Source organism: Hemicordylus capensis, chromosome 2, assembly GCF_027244095.1.
Source record: "Hemicordylus capensis ecotype Gifberg chromosome 2, rHemCap1.1.pri, whole genome shotgun sequence".
In the NCBI taxonomy this organism is placed as follows: domain Eukaryota; kingdom Metazoa; phylum Chordata; class Lepidosauria; order Squamata; family Cordylidae; genus Hemicordylus; species Hemicordylus capensis.
The window spans coordinates 38,764,425-38,782,085 of NC_069658.1; the positions used below are offsets into that span (position 1 = coordinate 38,764,425).

General features: G+C 44.7%; 1 protein-coding gene across 10 annotated transcripts in view; it reads right to left on the bottom strand.

The window, feature by feature from the left end:
• PDE4D (phosphodiesterase 4D) overlaps positions 1-17,661 on the bottom strand; it is a 990,732-nt gene that overhangs the window by 527,554 nt on the left and 445,517 nt on the right. The window contains exon 1 of one of the 10 annotated variants that reach the window (XM_053289929.1): positions 1,699-2,256. The exons of the other annotated variants lie outside the window; for them this stretch is intronic. Coding sequence (XP_053145904.1) covers positions 1,699-1,967 — 269 coding nt within the window. The 5' untranslated portion in view covers positions 1,968-2,256. Of the gene's footprint in view, positions 1-1,698; positions 2,257-17,661 lie in introns of those variants that run through there. 10 annotated transcript variants of the gene reach the window in all.

Below are 17,661 nucleotides of genomic sequence, written 5' to 3' on the forward strand. Positions count from 1 at the left end.
GGAAGGCAGCTGCATGAATCAACCAGCTACTGGCATGAACCACTACACAGGCATTTCAACTGGCTACCATGCATCCAATGGTCATGTGAATGGGCATCAAAGCAAGCCGTAGGCAGTCATCAAGCAGGAGCCAGGGAACCAGGATCAGGAGGAGAGGTTCAGGCAGGAGTCAGTAAAGACTGTTACTATCCAGGCAAAGCCCTAGTTTAAACAGGAAGCACTTTTAACACTACCTGTTAAGGAGAACCAATGGCCAGTCTGGGTGGGTGCTGTCACTTCAGTACCTAAAAACTCTTTATTGCCTGCAGGGGTGCTCCAACCTGTAGCTTTGTAGCTCACCATGTAGGATGAATGTGCACAGAGCCATAGGTTCTCAGTTTGAGTCTCAGCAGCTCTTGACGGTGGTCTCTTAATCCTTTCCTCAACTGACCTTGAATCTCAAATGATTCTTCACTTGTTACACGCCAGTCCCTACTGCTTGCACAGAATCTCTCTCCAAAAAATCTAGGATGTAACTTCTTCCTGGACAATATGCTGCTATATATATTTTTTTATTTAAGAAGCCTTCTGCTCTTGGTTTATACAAGATCCATATTAAATTTGCTTTCTGGACTCACAGTCTAAGGTAGCATTCTCTCTCTCTCTCTCTCTCTCTCTCTCTCTCTCTCTCTCTCTCTCTCTCTATATATATATATATATATATATACATACATACATACATACACACACACACCAGTGACACACATGCTGTAGGTTAAGAATACTCTTCTTCATGTAATTAAAAACAATTAAATGAATATGAATACAGTGCCCTACTCTGTGACCACGCACATCATTCCTCACTCCTTTCTATTACAACACCATTCTCAGACCCACATTGGTTTTTTCCAAGAGAAAATGTTTGAATGAGACCCAGCAAACAAAAAGCAGAGCATGTCAAACAGCTGTCAAAACCATCAACACAAAAGCCAATGGACTTTTCCCAGAGATAAACAATGGCTTACTGGGAAAGAAAGAAATGCAACAATACGGCAGGCCACTGTTACACAATACATACAACAACATATTTGTATGCATCTAGTCAGGCTGTTCCAATACACAAATGTAGACATACTCAAAATTCATAATTGGAGTGCAATTAATGGATGTTTCCATTGCCAAGCAGGTAATTTCTTTCCCCCTTCCTAAAGCAAGTATGTGGATACAAAGACCATGGAATACACTGTTTGTTCACCATCTCTTCCTCCATCTACTTTCGATGTAGAGATAATTCTCTTTAAGAGGTTAAAAATCTGAGAGACTGTGTTCTCCCATACACACCCTACACAAAAAAGTGGGGGGACCCCATCATGTTTGCTTTAGCATGGTCAGATAAATCTTTCCTTTTCATGATCCTCCTTTAAATCTGGCCAGAAAAGAGAGAAGGGGAAGAAAATGACCTTTAAAAGAAACCAGAAAGTAAATGAAATTTTGGCACAGTGTTGGCTTCCCTTTTTGTTATCCGGAATAGCATTCATTTGCATCAATTTAAGATCAGAAGTGGCTTTAGTTAGTGCAACTGGGCCCCTTCTCTACTGGGAAGCTGAGTGTAATTCTTAGGAAGTTTGCATGAAAATCACACCATCCTGCCCCCCCCCCGCCCCACCATGCAAAGCTGATTCGGCTGGAGGTGGGGAGGGAAGGGGTTGAAGCTCTTACCAGGTATGTGCCACAGTGAACCGCCGCTGTTTTGGTATGTTACTATTCAAAAGCATCCTGCGCAACAGCCTTGGAGAATTTCTAGGAGAAATGACTGGTGACAGCTTAGGAGAAATAGATGAAGACTTCCTGGATGTCTTGAGCTTTTCATGCTGCAACAGGTTTTCCCGCAGGGTCTTCACAAGATCTTCATTGAGCCATGGATTTTGACAATGTGGATTATCCACTTCAGGTACAGTCAAGGTGTCCGAACTTGTTTGCTGAGCCATGTTTCCAAAGCAACTTATATTTGCAAAGTCTCTATAACGCTGCCTCTTTGTTTTGGCTGCTTACCACAATTTTCCTTTCTTAATTCAGTTCCGAGGAACTGTGCAGAGGTTCGACTCTGATTCAGCCTATTCTGCTTGCAGCATGGTGCTGTCTGCGCTCAGAGCGTCTCTGGATAGGCAGCATACAGCAAAGGGGAAAAGGCAAGCAAACTCCTCCGCTGGATTCATTAGACACTGCTACTCCTCTTACAGCCCACTCAACCGAACGCCATTCACTGCTGCTGGCTATACTTGCAAGTCAGCACGGAGGGAAGGAGCAGTGCGTGGAGCACAGCTTCTGTGCCAGAGCAACAAGGCTGCCTGTCAAACTATTGGAACTAATGCACTGCAGCTGCTAGAGTGACTCCTGATTATGTACACATACATTGCTGGGAGGAGGGCTTAAACATCGGCACGCCTGTTTTGTTTGGCTATTCTCTCCATCTGTTCATTACTCAGTCAGAAGGAAGGGGGTGGAAAGGTTGGACATACTCTCTCCCCCCGCTTTCCCCCCTTGTTTCTCCCCTGCAAAAAGAACCCCGGCATTCTCCCCACTGTTAACCAGGCAAAGAGCCACCATTTAAAGTTGTGGCTCTCACAGTTAGCAGCGGGAGAGAAATTTGAATAAATTGACAGCAGAGAGGGTGCAACTTGCACCTGATTTTGCAAGTTGCCCCACCAGAATAATTTACCTTACTGAATGATTTTTCCTTAAGATGAATTTTTCTGAAGATTTTTTTTAACAGAATGACATTTTTCTTTACATGTCTCTAGGTTTAATCAGTAGGGATGTGCACAAAGCGTGGTCCAAGCACTTTTACGGAAAAGGGACTGGGAACTTTAAGAAAAAGGAAAGCCGGTCCTTACCTGCTCTCCGCTGCCCCATGCAGCTTCCTGCTGGGGTGGTGCGCATCCCAATAATGCCCCCGCGCGGAGCCAGCATGCACATGGCGTCTGCTGGTATTATGCCGGGGCTTATTGGGATGCACACCACCCTATAAGGAACTTGCATTGGGCGAGCAGCGAGCAGGCAAGGACTGGCTCTTCTTTTTATTAAAGTTCCCGGCCCCATTTCCCTAAAAGTGCTTGGAACACGGTTCAAACCACAGTTTGTGCACATCCCTGCTAATGAGAAATCAGAGGGGGCTTTATCAAAAGGAAGGTGAAATGGCCACCGGAGGAAGTGGATTTGGGGTATCGTTACTGGCAGCAGAGTGGGTGATAGACAGATCGGATCGATCACTGGGAAAGCTGCAGAAAAGGGCAATCCAACTGATCAGTGAGTTGGAATACCTTCCTTATGAGGCTATAGAATTTGGGAAAGGGCAGCCGATGGTATTGCAGTGCCTGAGGAGAGGCACCAAAGGCTACCTTGCCCAATGCCCCTAGTGGGGGGCAGACCCTTTTAAAACCCAAACTGGCATGCTTTGAAAGTGGAACAGGGGCTGGAGACGAGGGAAGTTGCCAGCAGCCTCCTCTTCCCTAATGTCTGGCCCTAGGGCTGCCCCTAGGGTTTGGAGCTTATTTGTTTAGAAAACCAAGATGACTAAGGAGAGAAATGCTAAAGGTTTTAAAAATTATACTTGATGTAGAGAAAGTGGATCAAACGGGAGTTTTTCTCCCTCTTCCATAACAATGGAACTGAGGGGCCATTCACTGAAATGGAGTGGGTAATATCCAGAATTAATGGGATGTAAGCTAGACATGACTAATTGGTCTCGTTGATTTTAAAGGTCCTTGGTCATAAGGACTTCGTCGAGATGTTGCTCCTTGACAACATACTCTGGACCAACAAAAGAAAAGTCTTCTTCATACAAGGCATCATTAATATATGGATCTTACATATCAAGGTGTGGAGATAGTCACTAGTTTAGATGGTTTTAGAAGGAGATCAGACAAATTCAGAGAGGAGAGGTCTATTAATGGCTGCCAGTCATTGTAGCAAAATAGAACTTCAACCTGAATGCCAGGTGCTGCGGGTGGCCAATTGCTTTCATCTCCTGCTTGAGAGCTTCCTGGAGACTTCTGGATGGCAGGAGGGACCTTATTCAGGGCCTTTGAGTGGGGCAAGGGAGGCAACTGCTCCCTTGCCCCACACATGGAGGGGAATCTAGCTGTGTCCCCTCTCATTTTTGTCATGTTTGTGCAGAATGAGTATTATTCTGTGCAGCAGTATCAAGGCACTGTGTGGGCACATATGCATTCAGAGTGATTCAACCTGAGCAGGATCTAAAATTAACTGAGCAAACATCAAAACATTTGTGCACGTCTTAGAGAGAACACTAGACTCCAGCCAAAGTATGGTTCAGTACTTGAAGAAGTGGTCAGGTTCATACTTTTCATTCAAGGCAGTAAGACTAGCCAGTTAAAATATAATGCCAGATTCAAGAGTTATTTCAGTATTTTTGGTTATGACATTGACATAGGGTGCAGTGGCTGACATACTGCGCAATGTTACCGGCATGGTAGAATATAAGTTTCACAGTTGTTCAAGAACAGTGTTGTCCAAGCGTAAAAACTGCACAAATGGAGTTTGTATAATGGCTGCAATGTTGTGCAACCATCTGTGCAATGTTTGAACTTGTTTGTGAAAACGTTATGTTTGTGAAAACGTTACGTTCCACCATGTTGCACAGTATGTCAGCCAGAGAGAAGAAAGAGAGGAGGCTCAAATGAACATTCTGCCCCAGGCCTCTCAGAGTCTTAAAAAGGCCCTGAACTTAGTCTTCCAGACTAGATCAGTTTGATCCAGATGGGAACCCATATTTGTATCTGATCCATGAGGTACAATCCACTGGGGAGTTTTATGGTGCATTTCCCGTCAATATAAAGGGGTGGAAAAGCATGATTAAATTTTCACCTCTGGCACCAACGTATTCTGGGATGGCCCCGTAAGAAACACAAAACAAATCAGCAAGACATCCTGTTGTACAGAAACCAACATAAAAGCCAGGATCAAAAGTATAACCCATCTAATTAGATATTGCTAATTCCCAAGCCAGTAGCTTCCTGTAACCATTTACTATTTCTTAAATGTTACAATTACGGTTTTAAAATGGCTCAGAGTAATTAAGTTAATGTAATCACCATGACTCTTGTTCTTTAATACAGTTATTGGATCTCATTCTGAACAAGAGATCCATCTTTGCTCTAACAATTATACAAGGCACTTTACTGTGGCATTCGTGTGTGTCTGTGTGCGCGCATACGCGCATGATGTGGGTGGGTGAATGTACTTTCTATCAAGAAACCTGAATGAAATTCTGATCTTTGTTTTTCAAAAATACACCCAACACTCCTTATCTGCATAAGAATGGGAAAGCTTTTATAAATGCCATTAATTTCCTTTCAGTCCTATAACCCAAAGACAACAATAAGCTCACAACTCCTATGGATCTGATTAAACTTCAGCACAGTCCCACAGCCAAATTATACTGAACTATGACAAACTGTGCGGTCCTCTTAGTCTTGTCCTTGCTGAGACCATGCAGCACTGTTATCCAATAAGACCCAGACTATAGTAGCCGTTTATTGTTGGGGCATTGATTGATAGAGATGTTTGGAAGCAACCTGTCTGTGTGTCATAGAAGCCTTGTCCTAGGTTGCCAAGCAATGGCAAACAAATATTGCTGTCTAAGCAGCACAAGCAGCTGATTCTATGAACTACATGACCATGGGTCCTATAAGCTCAGGGGAAGATATCTAGTCATCAGCTCCAGTGGTGGGTCCCAACAACCATCTCTCCGCCTCTGGTAGTGGAAGACACAAGGAGGAAATGGAGTCTTCTTTGGTCCCCTCAGAAAACATCCCATGGTCTCTCCGGCTTATAGGGATTTCAGGTGCTGATGCTTACCAAGCACTGCACTGTGCTCAGGGCCAGCCCTTGGATAAAAAAACACACTCCCACTCCACTGGTTAGTTTATCACTGTTGCCAAGTTGTGTGGCTTGTGTGGGACTGTAAAACCTAGTCGTGTAAGAGGCCCTACGGATCCCAGACTTTCCCAGCCATGTCCATGAAAAGGGCTGCTACCTCCCAGCAATTGCTGCCAGTGCTTTTCTGCTCCAATTCTGGAATACCACTGAAGTCTCACAGGCCTGCTGCTGCTGCTGCTTCAGTCTTCTTCTCTCTATCTAGGTCTTTCCCTCCACCAGTTTTCCAGCCTAGCGCTCTCTCTGTCACACTATAAGAGGAAATTTCGACAGAGAAAACTCCTTCCAGGTTCTGCGTTTTTTCTCCTGAGCTCAGTGCAAACAGTACACTCAACAAGCAGCAAGTTACCAAGCTCAGCTTGGCGCCCCCTTCAGGTGCCCTGGGTGACTGTTCAGCTTGGCCTTCTTAAGGTCAGCCCTGACCCTGCCTTAATTGCAGAGACAAGGTATAGTTCACACCACTATGGGTAGATCAGATAACTAAAGGAACTGTTCACACAGCACATGTGTGGTGCAAGCACTGCTTCCCCACCCCCACCCCCCCGACAGCCAAAACGTCAAAACTGCAGATCAAGCCCTAACCACTTCTATAGATGTGGCTATATACTCCTTAGGACTACTGCACGTGACCACCTTCACACATAATGGCAAACCGTGGGTCCAACGGAGCCACAATTTGCCCCCATAACCCCCACCTCACTATCAGACGATCCCAATCTACAAACTGGTAGACTGCAAGGGGAGAGACACTGGGGAGACACTGGCTGCACAGGCTTCCCCTTCACATGAAGGAAAGCCATGGCAGCCAATAAAGAAGAAGAAAGGGAGGAGCTTCCTACCCTCATCTCTAGTTTGACACAGCACAGCAGCAGAATCCGGATGACATGATGCTGCTTCTGGACCTGAGCTGGTTTCAGCAGCAAAGCTCAAGTGGAACCGAAGGTTCAAATTCAGGTTTGGGGTTGAAAAAAGACCCACGATTTGGTGATGAAATGACAGGTTCACACATTCACGCATATAAGGTGGCCTATATATATGTGCAGTTTGTACTCTGCCATTCTTCAGGCACTTTGCTGTGAACTTATGTTACCTGACACACACAGACGCTATTCACACGTTATGTTCAATGAGTGTATAATCTGTATACAGCAGAGGTGTAACTAGGGAAAACGGCGCCCGGGGCAAGCACTGAAATGGTGCCCCCCCCACCGTGCCCCCCCCGTCGCCCCCCAACATACTACATTATACTTAGGTTTTTCCTCACAAGCGCCCGCCACCGCTGCCAAGCCAGGCCACTGACTGGCCGCCAGGCGCCAGCAAAGCAATGGGGGGGGGGAGCACAGGCGGCGCGGAAGGGACCGCTTGTGGGGAAGGGGGCACTGACGCGCTCCCTTGACTGCTGCAGCGCTGCTGCACTGAGCAGGAAACATTTGTATTAACAAAAAAAAATTTTAAAAAAATTTGGTCATGGCGACGCCCCCCACGTGACCAGAAAAGATGGCTCCCGGGGCACGTGCCCCCCCTGCCCCCCCTATAGTTACGCCATACAGATCTCTATGCATGTACAGTTATTCACACGTTATGCTGAACAGGAATTCAGCAGTATGCTTCCTATCCATACTTTCCATTTGAAGGGGCCTCAGGTTCACTTTTAAAACGAACACTTGTACAGTCATTCACCCAAAAGATGTGCAGGTGTACAGAACTTGCAATGCACACACAAGATAATGTCTAACACAGTTTTTGTGGCTGGCATAATCTTGAGGACTGCCATAAGCCACACTGGTCTCTATCACAAGAGAACATCATTTTAAGGGGTTGCTCACAGTCAAGATGTACAATGCATGCGTTGCAGAGGTGTGCAACTCAAACGCCCCAGTGGGCCACAACCAATCATGACTTGGGTATGTGAGGGCCAGGGTAAATTTTCAGCACATTATTACATTAAAAGGTATTTAAAATAGTAATGACAGTGAGGGACAGAGAGTTGGAATCAGGACATTCCTTCCTGAGGGCCAGCAAAAAAGTCCTTGCGGGCTGGATCCGGTCCTTGGCCTTACCTTTTGCAGGCCTGGTGTACTGTATTTCACACTAGTCAGCCAGCAGTTTCCGTATTTGGGAGGCCCTGGGGAAATTTTTAAAGATATGTCTGCACAGAAATAGGGAAGATGCAGCAATACGAGTCTGCTTTGCTTCAGTGAAAGTTTAACAAGAAAATATCATCATTATACATTGGAAGCTTCCTGTATAAACAGACCCTGAGATATATACTTCTGCTTTGGGGTTAAAAGGATACACTCCGAACAAGGAAAAAGACTTTCTAGTCAGTTTGACAAGTATGCTCCACTGTCAGTCTAATCTGTTTGCTTTAAAAAGCAAAATTGACAAAAATGTCATTTATTTGTATGGCTTACTAAAAAAAAAAAAACCTTATTTAAAAAAGTACTTCCAACAAACGGAAGTACTTTTTCACACAATGCATAATCCACTTGTGGAATTCTCTGCCACAAGATGTGGTGACAGCCAACAACCGGGATGGCTTTAAGAGGGGTTTGGATAACTCCATGGAGGAGAGGTCTATCAATGGCAACTAGTCGGAGGGCTGTGGGCCACCTCCAGCCTCAAAGGCAGGATGCCTCTGAGTACCAGCTGCAGGGGAGTCACAGCAGGAGAGAGGGCATGCCCTCATGTCTTGCCTGTGGGCTTCTCAGAGGCATCTGGTGGGCAGGCATGGGCCGTGAACATGCCTCCGGGGTGGGGGTGGGCAGCTGGTGGCTTCTTTAAGTGTAAATGGAGCCGGTGCTCTGTGCCGCCCAGCAGCCCCTGCGGCGGGAAATCGCCTCCGCCACTCACCTGGCCATTGGTGGGGGCTCACCTCTGTGGGAGCCAGGTGAGTGGCGGAGGCGATTCCCCGCCGCAGGGGCTGCTGGGCGGCATGGAGCACCGGCTCCGTTTACACTTAAAGAAGCCACCAGATCACACACACACACCCCCGCCCGGAGGCGCGTTCACGGCCCACGCCTGCTAGTGGGCCACTGTGCGAAACAGGATGCTGGACTAGATGGGCCTTTGACCTGATCCAGCAGTGCTGTTCTTATGTTCTTGTTATCAAAATTTATCACTGATGTTTTTTTAAAAAATCTGACAGCATTCCAACATTGTAATTCAATGTGCTTGGATTGATTTGTTTTCTTTTCCTTTACATTTTCTTCTATATTTGGAGATTGTATATTTCAGCATTTTCAGTGCAGAACCATTAATCATTCATACTCTGTCATCACAAATCTGTGGAACTGAAGAATGTGTTGAACACAGAAGAAGCCTTGAATGTGCACCAGCAGTGCAATCCCATGCATACTTCTGCTTAAACTGTGTTTAGTGGAGCTCAGTGCCCTAAAGACTGTCTTTAGGATTGCAGCCTTATTTGTGTCAATGCTGACTAAAGTCACCCAGACAGCAGAAAAATGAGCAGGTTTGTGCCAGATAAAGGGGCTACAGATATAAGCTAAGAAAAGAGAAGGTTTAACTTGAATTTCAAGTAATTCTAGCATTGCACAATGAGCACACAGCAAGTTAAACACAGAATGTTTACCTTAGGCTCTGAAAAAAATCCTAGCAATGTGATTTGCGTAGGCAACTTTCTTATCCTGCTGTTATATATCCTTTACAAGCCAAACATGCCATGCAATGAAAATATTATTAATTCATGGCTCCCTGAGCTTTGTGTAGCCTTTTTCCTCCATGGGCATAAACAGAGAGGTGCAAATGACTGCTGTCATCCCATAAAGGCAAATACGGCTTAGTCGTCATGAGCTGTGTTCAGCTGCCACAAAACAAGCACTTCCCAGCTCTTGTCGCAGCATTCAGTTTTTCCACCACCGCCACCCTTTATGAGCACAGGGACAGAGGAAGCAGCCTTATGCCAGGTGAGACTATTGGTCTCTCTAGCTCAGGATTGTCCACACTGACTGGCAGCAGCTCTCCAAGGTTTCAGGCAGGAGTCTTTCCCAGCCCTACCCGGAGATGCCAGGGGGTTCATCTGAAAGCTTCTGCATGCTGAACATCCTGAGCCATTTTGGAAGGGCAGTATATAAATAGAATGAATGAATGAATGAATGAATGAATGCAAGCAGATGCTCTACCACTGAGCTATGGTCCTATCCCCTAAGGGGAATCTCTTACAGCAGACAGGTTCACATGTAGGGAAGGCCCTGCTTAGCAAAGGGGGCAATTCACGCTTGCTACTGCAAGTCCAGCCCCTTTCAAATCCAGCCAGTTCATCGTAATTTTCTCTTCCTGTGTCTCCAAGTGAACTGTCCCCATGAACACATTTGTGTGGAGAAAATACTATGTCAATGGCAAGTAGTAAAGATTTTTATACTAGGCGGTATATAAATTCAATAATCAATCAATCATTCAATCAATCAGTAGTAAACTTTTGCAGCAGCACCAACATGCGAGAAATTGCTGCAGAGGTATATTTGCGCTGGTTCATGTGGTACTTTCTCCATACAGCCTGAAGACTATCATGTGGTGTTGTGCAGGCATGAGGGAATCAGCCCTTTACAGAAAAGGTCTATTTAGAAACCTTAATATCTTCCAGGTTAGAGAAAAAACTAATGGCTGACATCCAGACTAACACTGCAACAATGAATCAGTGTTTTCCACTGCTTGATGGGGAAGGGGCGATTCACTTCTGAAGCCCACCATGCCTCCCAAAAATATGTCCCTGAGGGCTGCATCACGAGACAGTTTAATTCTATCCTAAGATTGTCCATGAATATACATGCGTGCACATCAACTCGCACACACACACTGAGAACAGACTGATTATTCATAATTCGTTTGGATTACCATTTCATGCAGCTTTAATCATCAGACTCTGCCTCTAAATCCTAAATAGCACAAATAATTTGGGAAGGTGTAACCAGTAGACTTCTTCCCCCCCCCTCAAAGAAGGGTAGAAGTGGGTGAGAAATCACTGTTCTTCTAAATTTAGTTTAACTAGCCAATATATACAGTCAAAGCACAATTGTAAATATAGACATTTACATATATACAAATGCAAATCCAAATCCAAATACAAACCAAGGTGGACCCTGCTTAGCAAAGTTCACAATATACATTTACATATACATTGCAGGAACACAGCCATCTATCATGTAGACATGCAAAGACTGCAAGTCTGTGAGAAGACTCCAAGCTTAGCCTTCTTCCCTCTGTAGAGCTTTGGAAATACAAGAAGATTTGGATGTAGAGGCAGATTCAGACACATAATCCCACATATGCTGTCAAGGTGGCTCAGTCTCCTTCCCAATTATATCACGCCATAGGCATCTGTTCCACTCATGCCTAGCCTGATTGCAATTTGCAGCTAGCACATCTGGCAGTGCCTCATACCCCACAACATTTCACAGATGGAAAGGAGGAGAGGCGTGTCACACTCATACTCTCCTACCAAGGATAGCTTCCTGAGCCCCCCACACTATTACACACTGCTGAAGGTCACTGACTCTGCAATAGCCTGCCCTGCACTGATTTAAGTGTTTGCTCTAGAGGGCTTATAAGTTATACTCGAAAAACACAATCACCCTGCAGTGGGTTATTAATCATTCAAAAAATGCCTCAGCAGCTGCAGTTTGTGAAATGGCAGTGCATGGCTCCTTAGTGTTTACACCTATGCACATACATGCATATGCACCAGAGGCAACGCACACAGGAACATAGGAAGCTGCCTTATATTGAGTCAGTCCATTTGTCCGTCTAGCTCAGTACTGTCCACACTGACTGACAGCAGCTCTCCAAGGATTCAGGCAGGAGTCTCTTTCCCAGTCCAACTTGGAGATGCCAGCGAGTGAACCTGGAATCTTTTGCATGCAAGCAGATGCTTTACATTGAGCTATGGCCCATCCCCTAAGGGAGGATATCTTACAGTGCTCACATGTAGTCACCCATCCAAATGCAAATCCAAATACAAACCAAGGTGGACCCTGCTTAGCAAAGTTCACAATTGGTGCTTGCTCTCCTCTCTGTTTCCATTCTCTATTCAGGTATTTAATTTCTGAAGATCCTGGAAAAGGAGTTAAATTTTGCATGATGCTAACATTTGCAATGAACATAGAAAACGGCTTTCTACTGCATCCGAACCTTGAGCCATCTAGCTCTTCATTGTGTACAGTGGCAGACATCCTCACTAATTGTGCAGCCACATATGGCGAAGATCAGTGCAGAGGACTACTTCTTTAGCTCTACAGAGCTGATCACATGAGGAGGTTATTTTCACTGATCTGCCCTTCCTCCAGAACTGCCTTGCACCACCTGAAAATATGTCCCTGAAGATCACGCAGCCACAAAAGGGAAGATAAATGAAAATATCTCTCACACATACTCAACTATGTGGAGCTAAAGAAGCATCTGCTGTGGAGATGTTTCTTCTGGTACATGGCTGAATAGTTAGTAGAGATGTTGGTCATGGTCTGCCAGCAATTCTCTAGGGGTATTTCCCAATCCTACCTGGAGAAACTGCTATAACCGTAATAGAGGGGAAAAACAACCCAAGCAAACTGAAATGTACAAAATGATAGTAGTAGTTACTCACGGGCCCTTAGACACAGTCCAGACACATCGTCTTCTGTAGATTCCAGTCCTCCCTTGCAGTGTATTTCCATGCTCTGTCCATATGCTAAGCATGTTCCTTACATTATTTTTATAGCACCACCTGCTGGTCAGCACTTGCAAATCTGTCCCCTTTTCATTACTACTTTTAATAATGAAGGAGCCAAGCTCAGTGGGTGGCCAGAGGGTAGAAACACTATGAGGGCGCACAATAACCTACCGAACACAGTGCAAGCAGCTGGACTGTGTCTGAGGGCCTGCAACTAACTACTGCAGAAGCTCTTAAAAGCCTGCAATGTATACACATCTGGAAAAGCCCATAGTGGAAAAGAAGGGCACTGTTTGGGGCTTTGCAGGTCAAAATGATCACTAGGGCGGCATTAGAGCATATGAAGCACACCACATACTTTATCATGAAATTAAGGAACAGTTTGGTTTATAAAATGTAACATTTTTCACAAGTAGGCATTATTGTGTTTGTAATTAGTTTTCTTTCTAGAGTGTTTCTGTTCTCGGTCCGCTGCAGAATATGAGCATATGAAGCTGCCTTCCACCCAGTCGGACCCTTCTAGGTCCAGCTAGGCCAGAGTTGCCTACACTGAGAGCAGCTTTCCAGGGTTCCACACTCAGGTCTTTCCCACCCCTACTTGGAGATGCCAGGGATTGCTTAGGATGCCTAATTATTTAGGATGGGACATCCCAAACAATGTGTCAGCATTCGGCAAAGTATGGCATTGCAGGGGTATTAAGTTTCCAGCTGAGTAACTGGCTTTCATGTTGGTGTAATCCTGTGAGACAGTCCGAGTTCCTGGAACTGAACAGGCCATAAATCACGTCTCCAGCAGAGAGGCTGCTGCAGAGGGTTGGAATGCAAGTCAGCACACAAGGTGGTCAAACCAACGCACCGATTGCCAGCACCCTAAGTTGCCCCATTAAAGCCAATGAACTATTTATGAACAGGGTGGATTTGATTTAAATCAAATCAATTTAAATCACGATTTAAATCACTAGTCAGTAAGACTAGATTTAAATCATGGTTTTTTACATAAAGACTCATTCTTGCTGGTATAATCTTAATATTTACAACCAGATGAGGGTTTCATTTTTGGTCCTCTTCTAGATAGAAAAATTGCCCAAAATAATCTTACAGAAACCTCTAGAAGAGCATGACATTGTGAATGGATTAATGGAACTCATTTAACAAAATGTTTAAATACTGCGTATATACAGCCTCATGCTACATAATTAAAAACTAATCCTTATTGATGAATAACCTTTGGACTATAATGTATTTTAAATAGAAAACTATCTTTAGATAGATTTTTTCCCCTCAAAAAGCATTTTATTTAAAAAATCTGATTTAATTTAAAAAATCTATGGGTTTTTTTTGTTTTTTAAAAAAATCATTGATTTTTATCCACCCTGTTTATGAAGGATATTTTGAATCATGAAATATTCACTAGATCAAATCAATACTACTATGACTAAGAATATTTAGTAAGCATATAGTACTTTCAAGTGTTCAAAGCACTTCATACAATTATAATCTTTAAAATAGCCCTTTAAAGGTAGTACAGTATTATTACCCCCATATTGCTAATGAAGTCTGGTTGTGTTCCTAAGGTTTCCTAGTCAGATCACCAGAGGAACGTTTTGAATGAGGGACTTCCTGATTATATTCTCTGAACCACAACACTACACCAGCTTTCAAATAAGTCTTAATTATTTGCAAACTTATCCAGAGCCCTAGATCAGATGGTCATCATTTTCTTGGACAGTTCTGTTTTTAGATTAACATTTCAAAACTGCTCTTTGGAAAGGGTATCGGCATGAAGGTCCCATTTTTCTCAGGCTCAAATACACAGCTCTAGTTTTGTTTTGTTTTTTTGTGAGATCAAGATCCTAGCAGTGCATTAGACATATATTTGGCATTTATGGGTCATAAATATGCATAGGCAAAATTGTAGATGGCAACTCCAAGATGCATGATTTTCAGCATTTGCCACTTCCTGGATCTGAATTCTTAACTAAAAACTTCAGCTAGTATTGTCAACAGGGGTGCCAACAGGATTTTCTGAGCCCTGTACACGCTATCTTGATTGTTTTCCTCACACACCTTTTCTGGGCTCAGAAAAGAGAGAGAAAGAAAACCACCTTGTGACTCAGTTAATTCAGCTTGTCACTGGACCACAACAAGATGAAAGAAGTATAATGAAAAAGCAGCCACAAAGTCTCAGCTTTCTGAGCTTCAAGGCTGGGCCAGAGAGAGTGACCCCAGTCCGGCTAACGGCAAGATCTATTGCTTGGCAAGAGTCCCTTGCTATTATTAAAGTTTACAGTTCTTCTGCACCTGGGCTGTCCAGCTATTTCTCTTCTCCTTCTAGCACATACACACACACACGGGGAGAGAAACTGATGGGCCTCTGAATCCAATGCATGTTTGCATAAAAGTAAGCTCCATGGATTTCAATAGGATGACTCCCAGGTATGTATGCACAGGTTTCCAGTTTCTCCTTCTTGTGCTGCCCCTCCTGGGCCTCCTCCTACTGGTCATGGGGTCCCATGGAGCTGGTTCTCCTGTACTCTCCTCCCAGCAATCCTGACCATTAGCAGTGTTGCTGCCCCAGAGGGAGAAGAAAGGTAAAGGACACTAAAACATGGCTATTTTTCTTCCTTCCTCTCTTACTGTGTGTAAATGTAAAATACTACTGCTGTTGTTGCTGCTGCTACTACTATTACTACTACTGCTACTATGAAGATTTATATATTGTTTTTCAACAAATAAAAATTTCCAAAGTGGTTTATGCAGAAAAATATAAATAAATGCATACAACATAAATGAGAAAATCAATCCTATCTGGTTTGGGACAGAGCATTCAAAAATTCAGTTCATGGCAGAGAAGAATGATGTATTTAACAAACCAGGTCTATTTTGCAGATATGCATAATGCTTGTACTTTTGAGCCGGTTTCAAAAAATCAGTTATAGCTACAATATAACTGAGACCCCACTGCCTGCCTGGCCTCTTTGTGACACAAAGGCAGCTCGGCCAATCACTGCAGGCTTCATCACCACCAGAACCAACTCAAAACCCCATGATGCAATGCAATGAGTGAATGCAGATATAACAGGAAACCATGGTTTTCTGCTATGTAAACATGGTATCTAACTCTCCAGAGTCCACACACCTCCTCCTCCCCTTTCCCTCCTCAGTGCCATCGTACTATCCTGGTTTATTTAAAGCACAGCTCTGTGGCTCACACAGAGCCAGGAACTGTCGCTTAACGATGGTTTCATATCCTGCTGTTCACATCCTGGTTTGGAAACCAGAGTTAAACTAGAGCGTCTTGCTTCACATGAGCAAAACAGCCATGGTTTATATCAGGGCTTTGCAAATTTGAAATATCTTTTACAGTCCGCAATATATAGTTTGATATTTATTAATGTTTTATAAGCAAAGTTTTTTGTCAACAATTTTCAGACAAGCAACAGGATTATATACTGATGATTTAATGCTTTGTATATGGAGAGTTTTGTAGTCTCTACAACTATGTAAGTTTTACTTGCCCCTTGAGTGTTGCTTCCTTTATGAAGAGGAATTGAAATGCCTTTACGTAATCATTTTACTGAGGAACAGGGAATAGTGCCACAAATAACTCGGATACAGAAAACATGCAGAGAGAGAGAGAGAGAGAGAGAGAGAGAGAAAACTATCTTGTGACTCAGTTAACTCGGCTTGTCACTGGACCACAAGAAGATGAAAGAAGTACAATGGAAAAGCAGCCACAAAGCCTCCGCTTCCTGAGCTTCAAGGCTGGGCCAGAGAGAGTGACCCCACTCCGGCTAATCAGCCATTCTATTTCAGAGTTGGGGGCGGAACTGAAAACATTGCTGACAGGCAACTCTCACCAGCCAACGAAAACAATGAGCCATCTCCTCGTTCCTTAACACTGAATGATTCATCACTTAACTCCGAATGGACAAACACAGAGCAGTCATGGAAATGATGCCTTTTCTTGTGCAGTGGGGAGAGAAGTCAGCAGCAGCCAGCCTTTGCCAAGGCTGCATGCCACCAAAATAAAGAACTCCACACACAGGCTTGTGCACAGGATGTTTTTCCAGCTACAAAGGCAGTCACGACTAAAGGAAAGTGCAGTGGTCAAACGGAAGCCATAGCAGTTGTGGAAGTGCGGGGGAGCAAAGTGTACCTCCTATATATAGACTTGGGAGGTACACCTCCCACAGACATAGTCATGGGGTTGGAACTAAGAAGGGGTGTAGGGAGCTTGTTGGCGGCACGCGGGGCACAAGGTCCCACTGGTGGCTCCCTACAGGGGCTTTTGCGCATCCAAGCCACACCCCCATAGGAAGCTGTGATATACTGAGTCAGACCATTGCTCTATCTAGCTCAGTACTGTCTTCAGAGACTGGCAGTGGCTTCTCCAAGGTTGCAGGCAGGAATCTCTCTCAGTCCTATCTTGGAGAAGCCAAGGCTGGAACTTGGAACCTTCTGCTCTTCCCATCCCCTAAGGGGAATACCTTACTGTGCTCACACTTCTAGTCTCCCATTCATATGCAACCAGGGCAGACCCTGCTTAGCTAAGGGGACAAGTCATGCTTGCTACCACAAGACCAGCTCTCCTCTCCTCGACCAGCTCTCCTCTCCCACTGTGCCCATGTCAGATGCCAGGGGCATGGTCATTGCTAGGGTGGGGCCATTCAGCCCCATTGCCAAGTTTCCCCACCCCAGTCAGCCGTTCATTTAATTGCTAGCTGGGGTGGGGAAACTTTGCAACGGGGCTGAATGGCTCTGTCCTGGCACTGACCACACCCCCTGCGTCCAATGTGGACATAGGGGGGAATGACCAGTAGGGATCCTTCCCAGCGAGTGTTTCACTGAAATGCGGACTGGCTGGGTTGTTTCCACTCTCTGCCTAGCTAAGAGTGAGGCAGAGGGAAAGTCCCAAGCCAGCCTGCGTTTCCAGTGAAATGCTGGCTGGGAAGGTGAGAAGCATGCCTCATGCTCCCAGCTGGCGTACTCATGGGAAGGTCAGAAGAAAGGGGGTGCCTTGGCTGAAGGGGTGCCTTGGCATCCCCCCTGATCCTGGT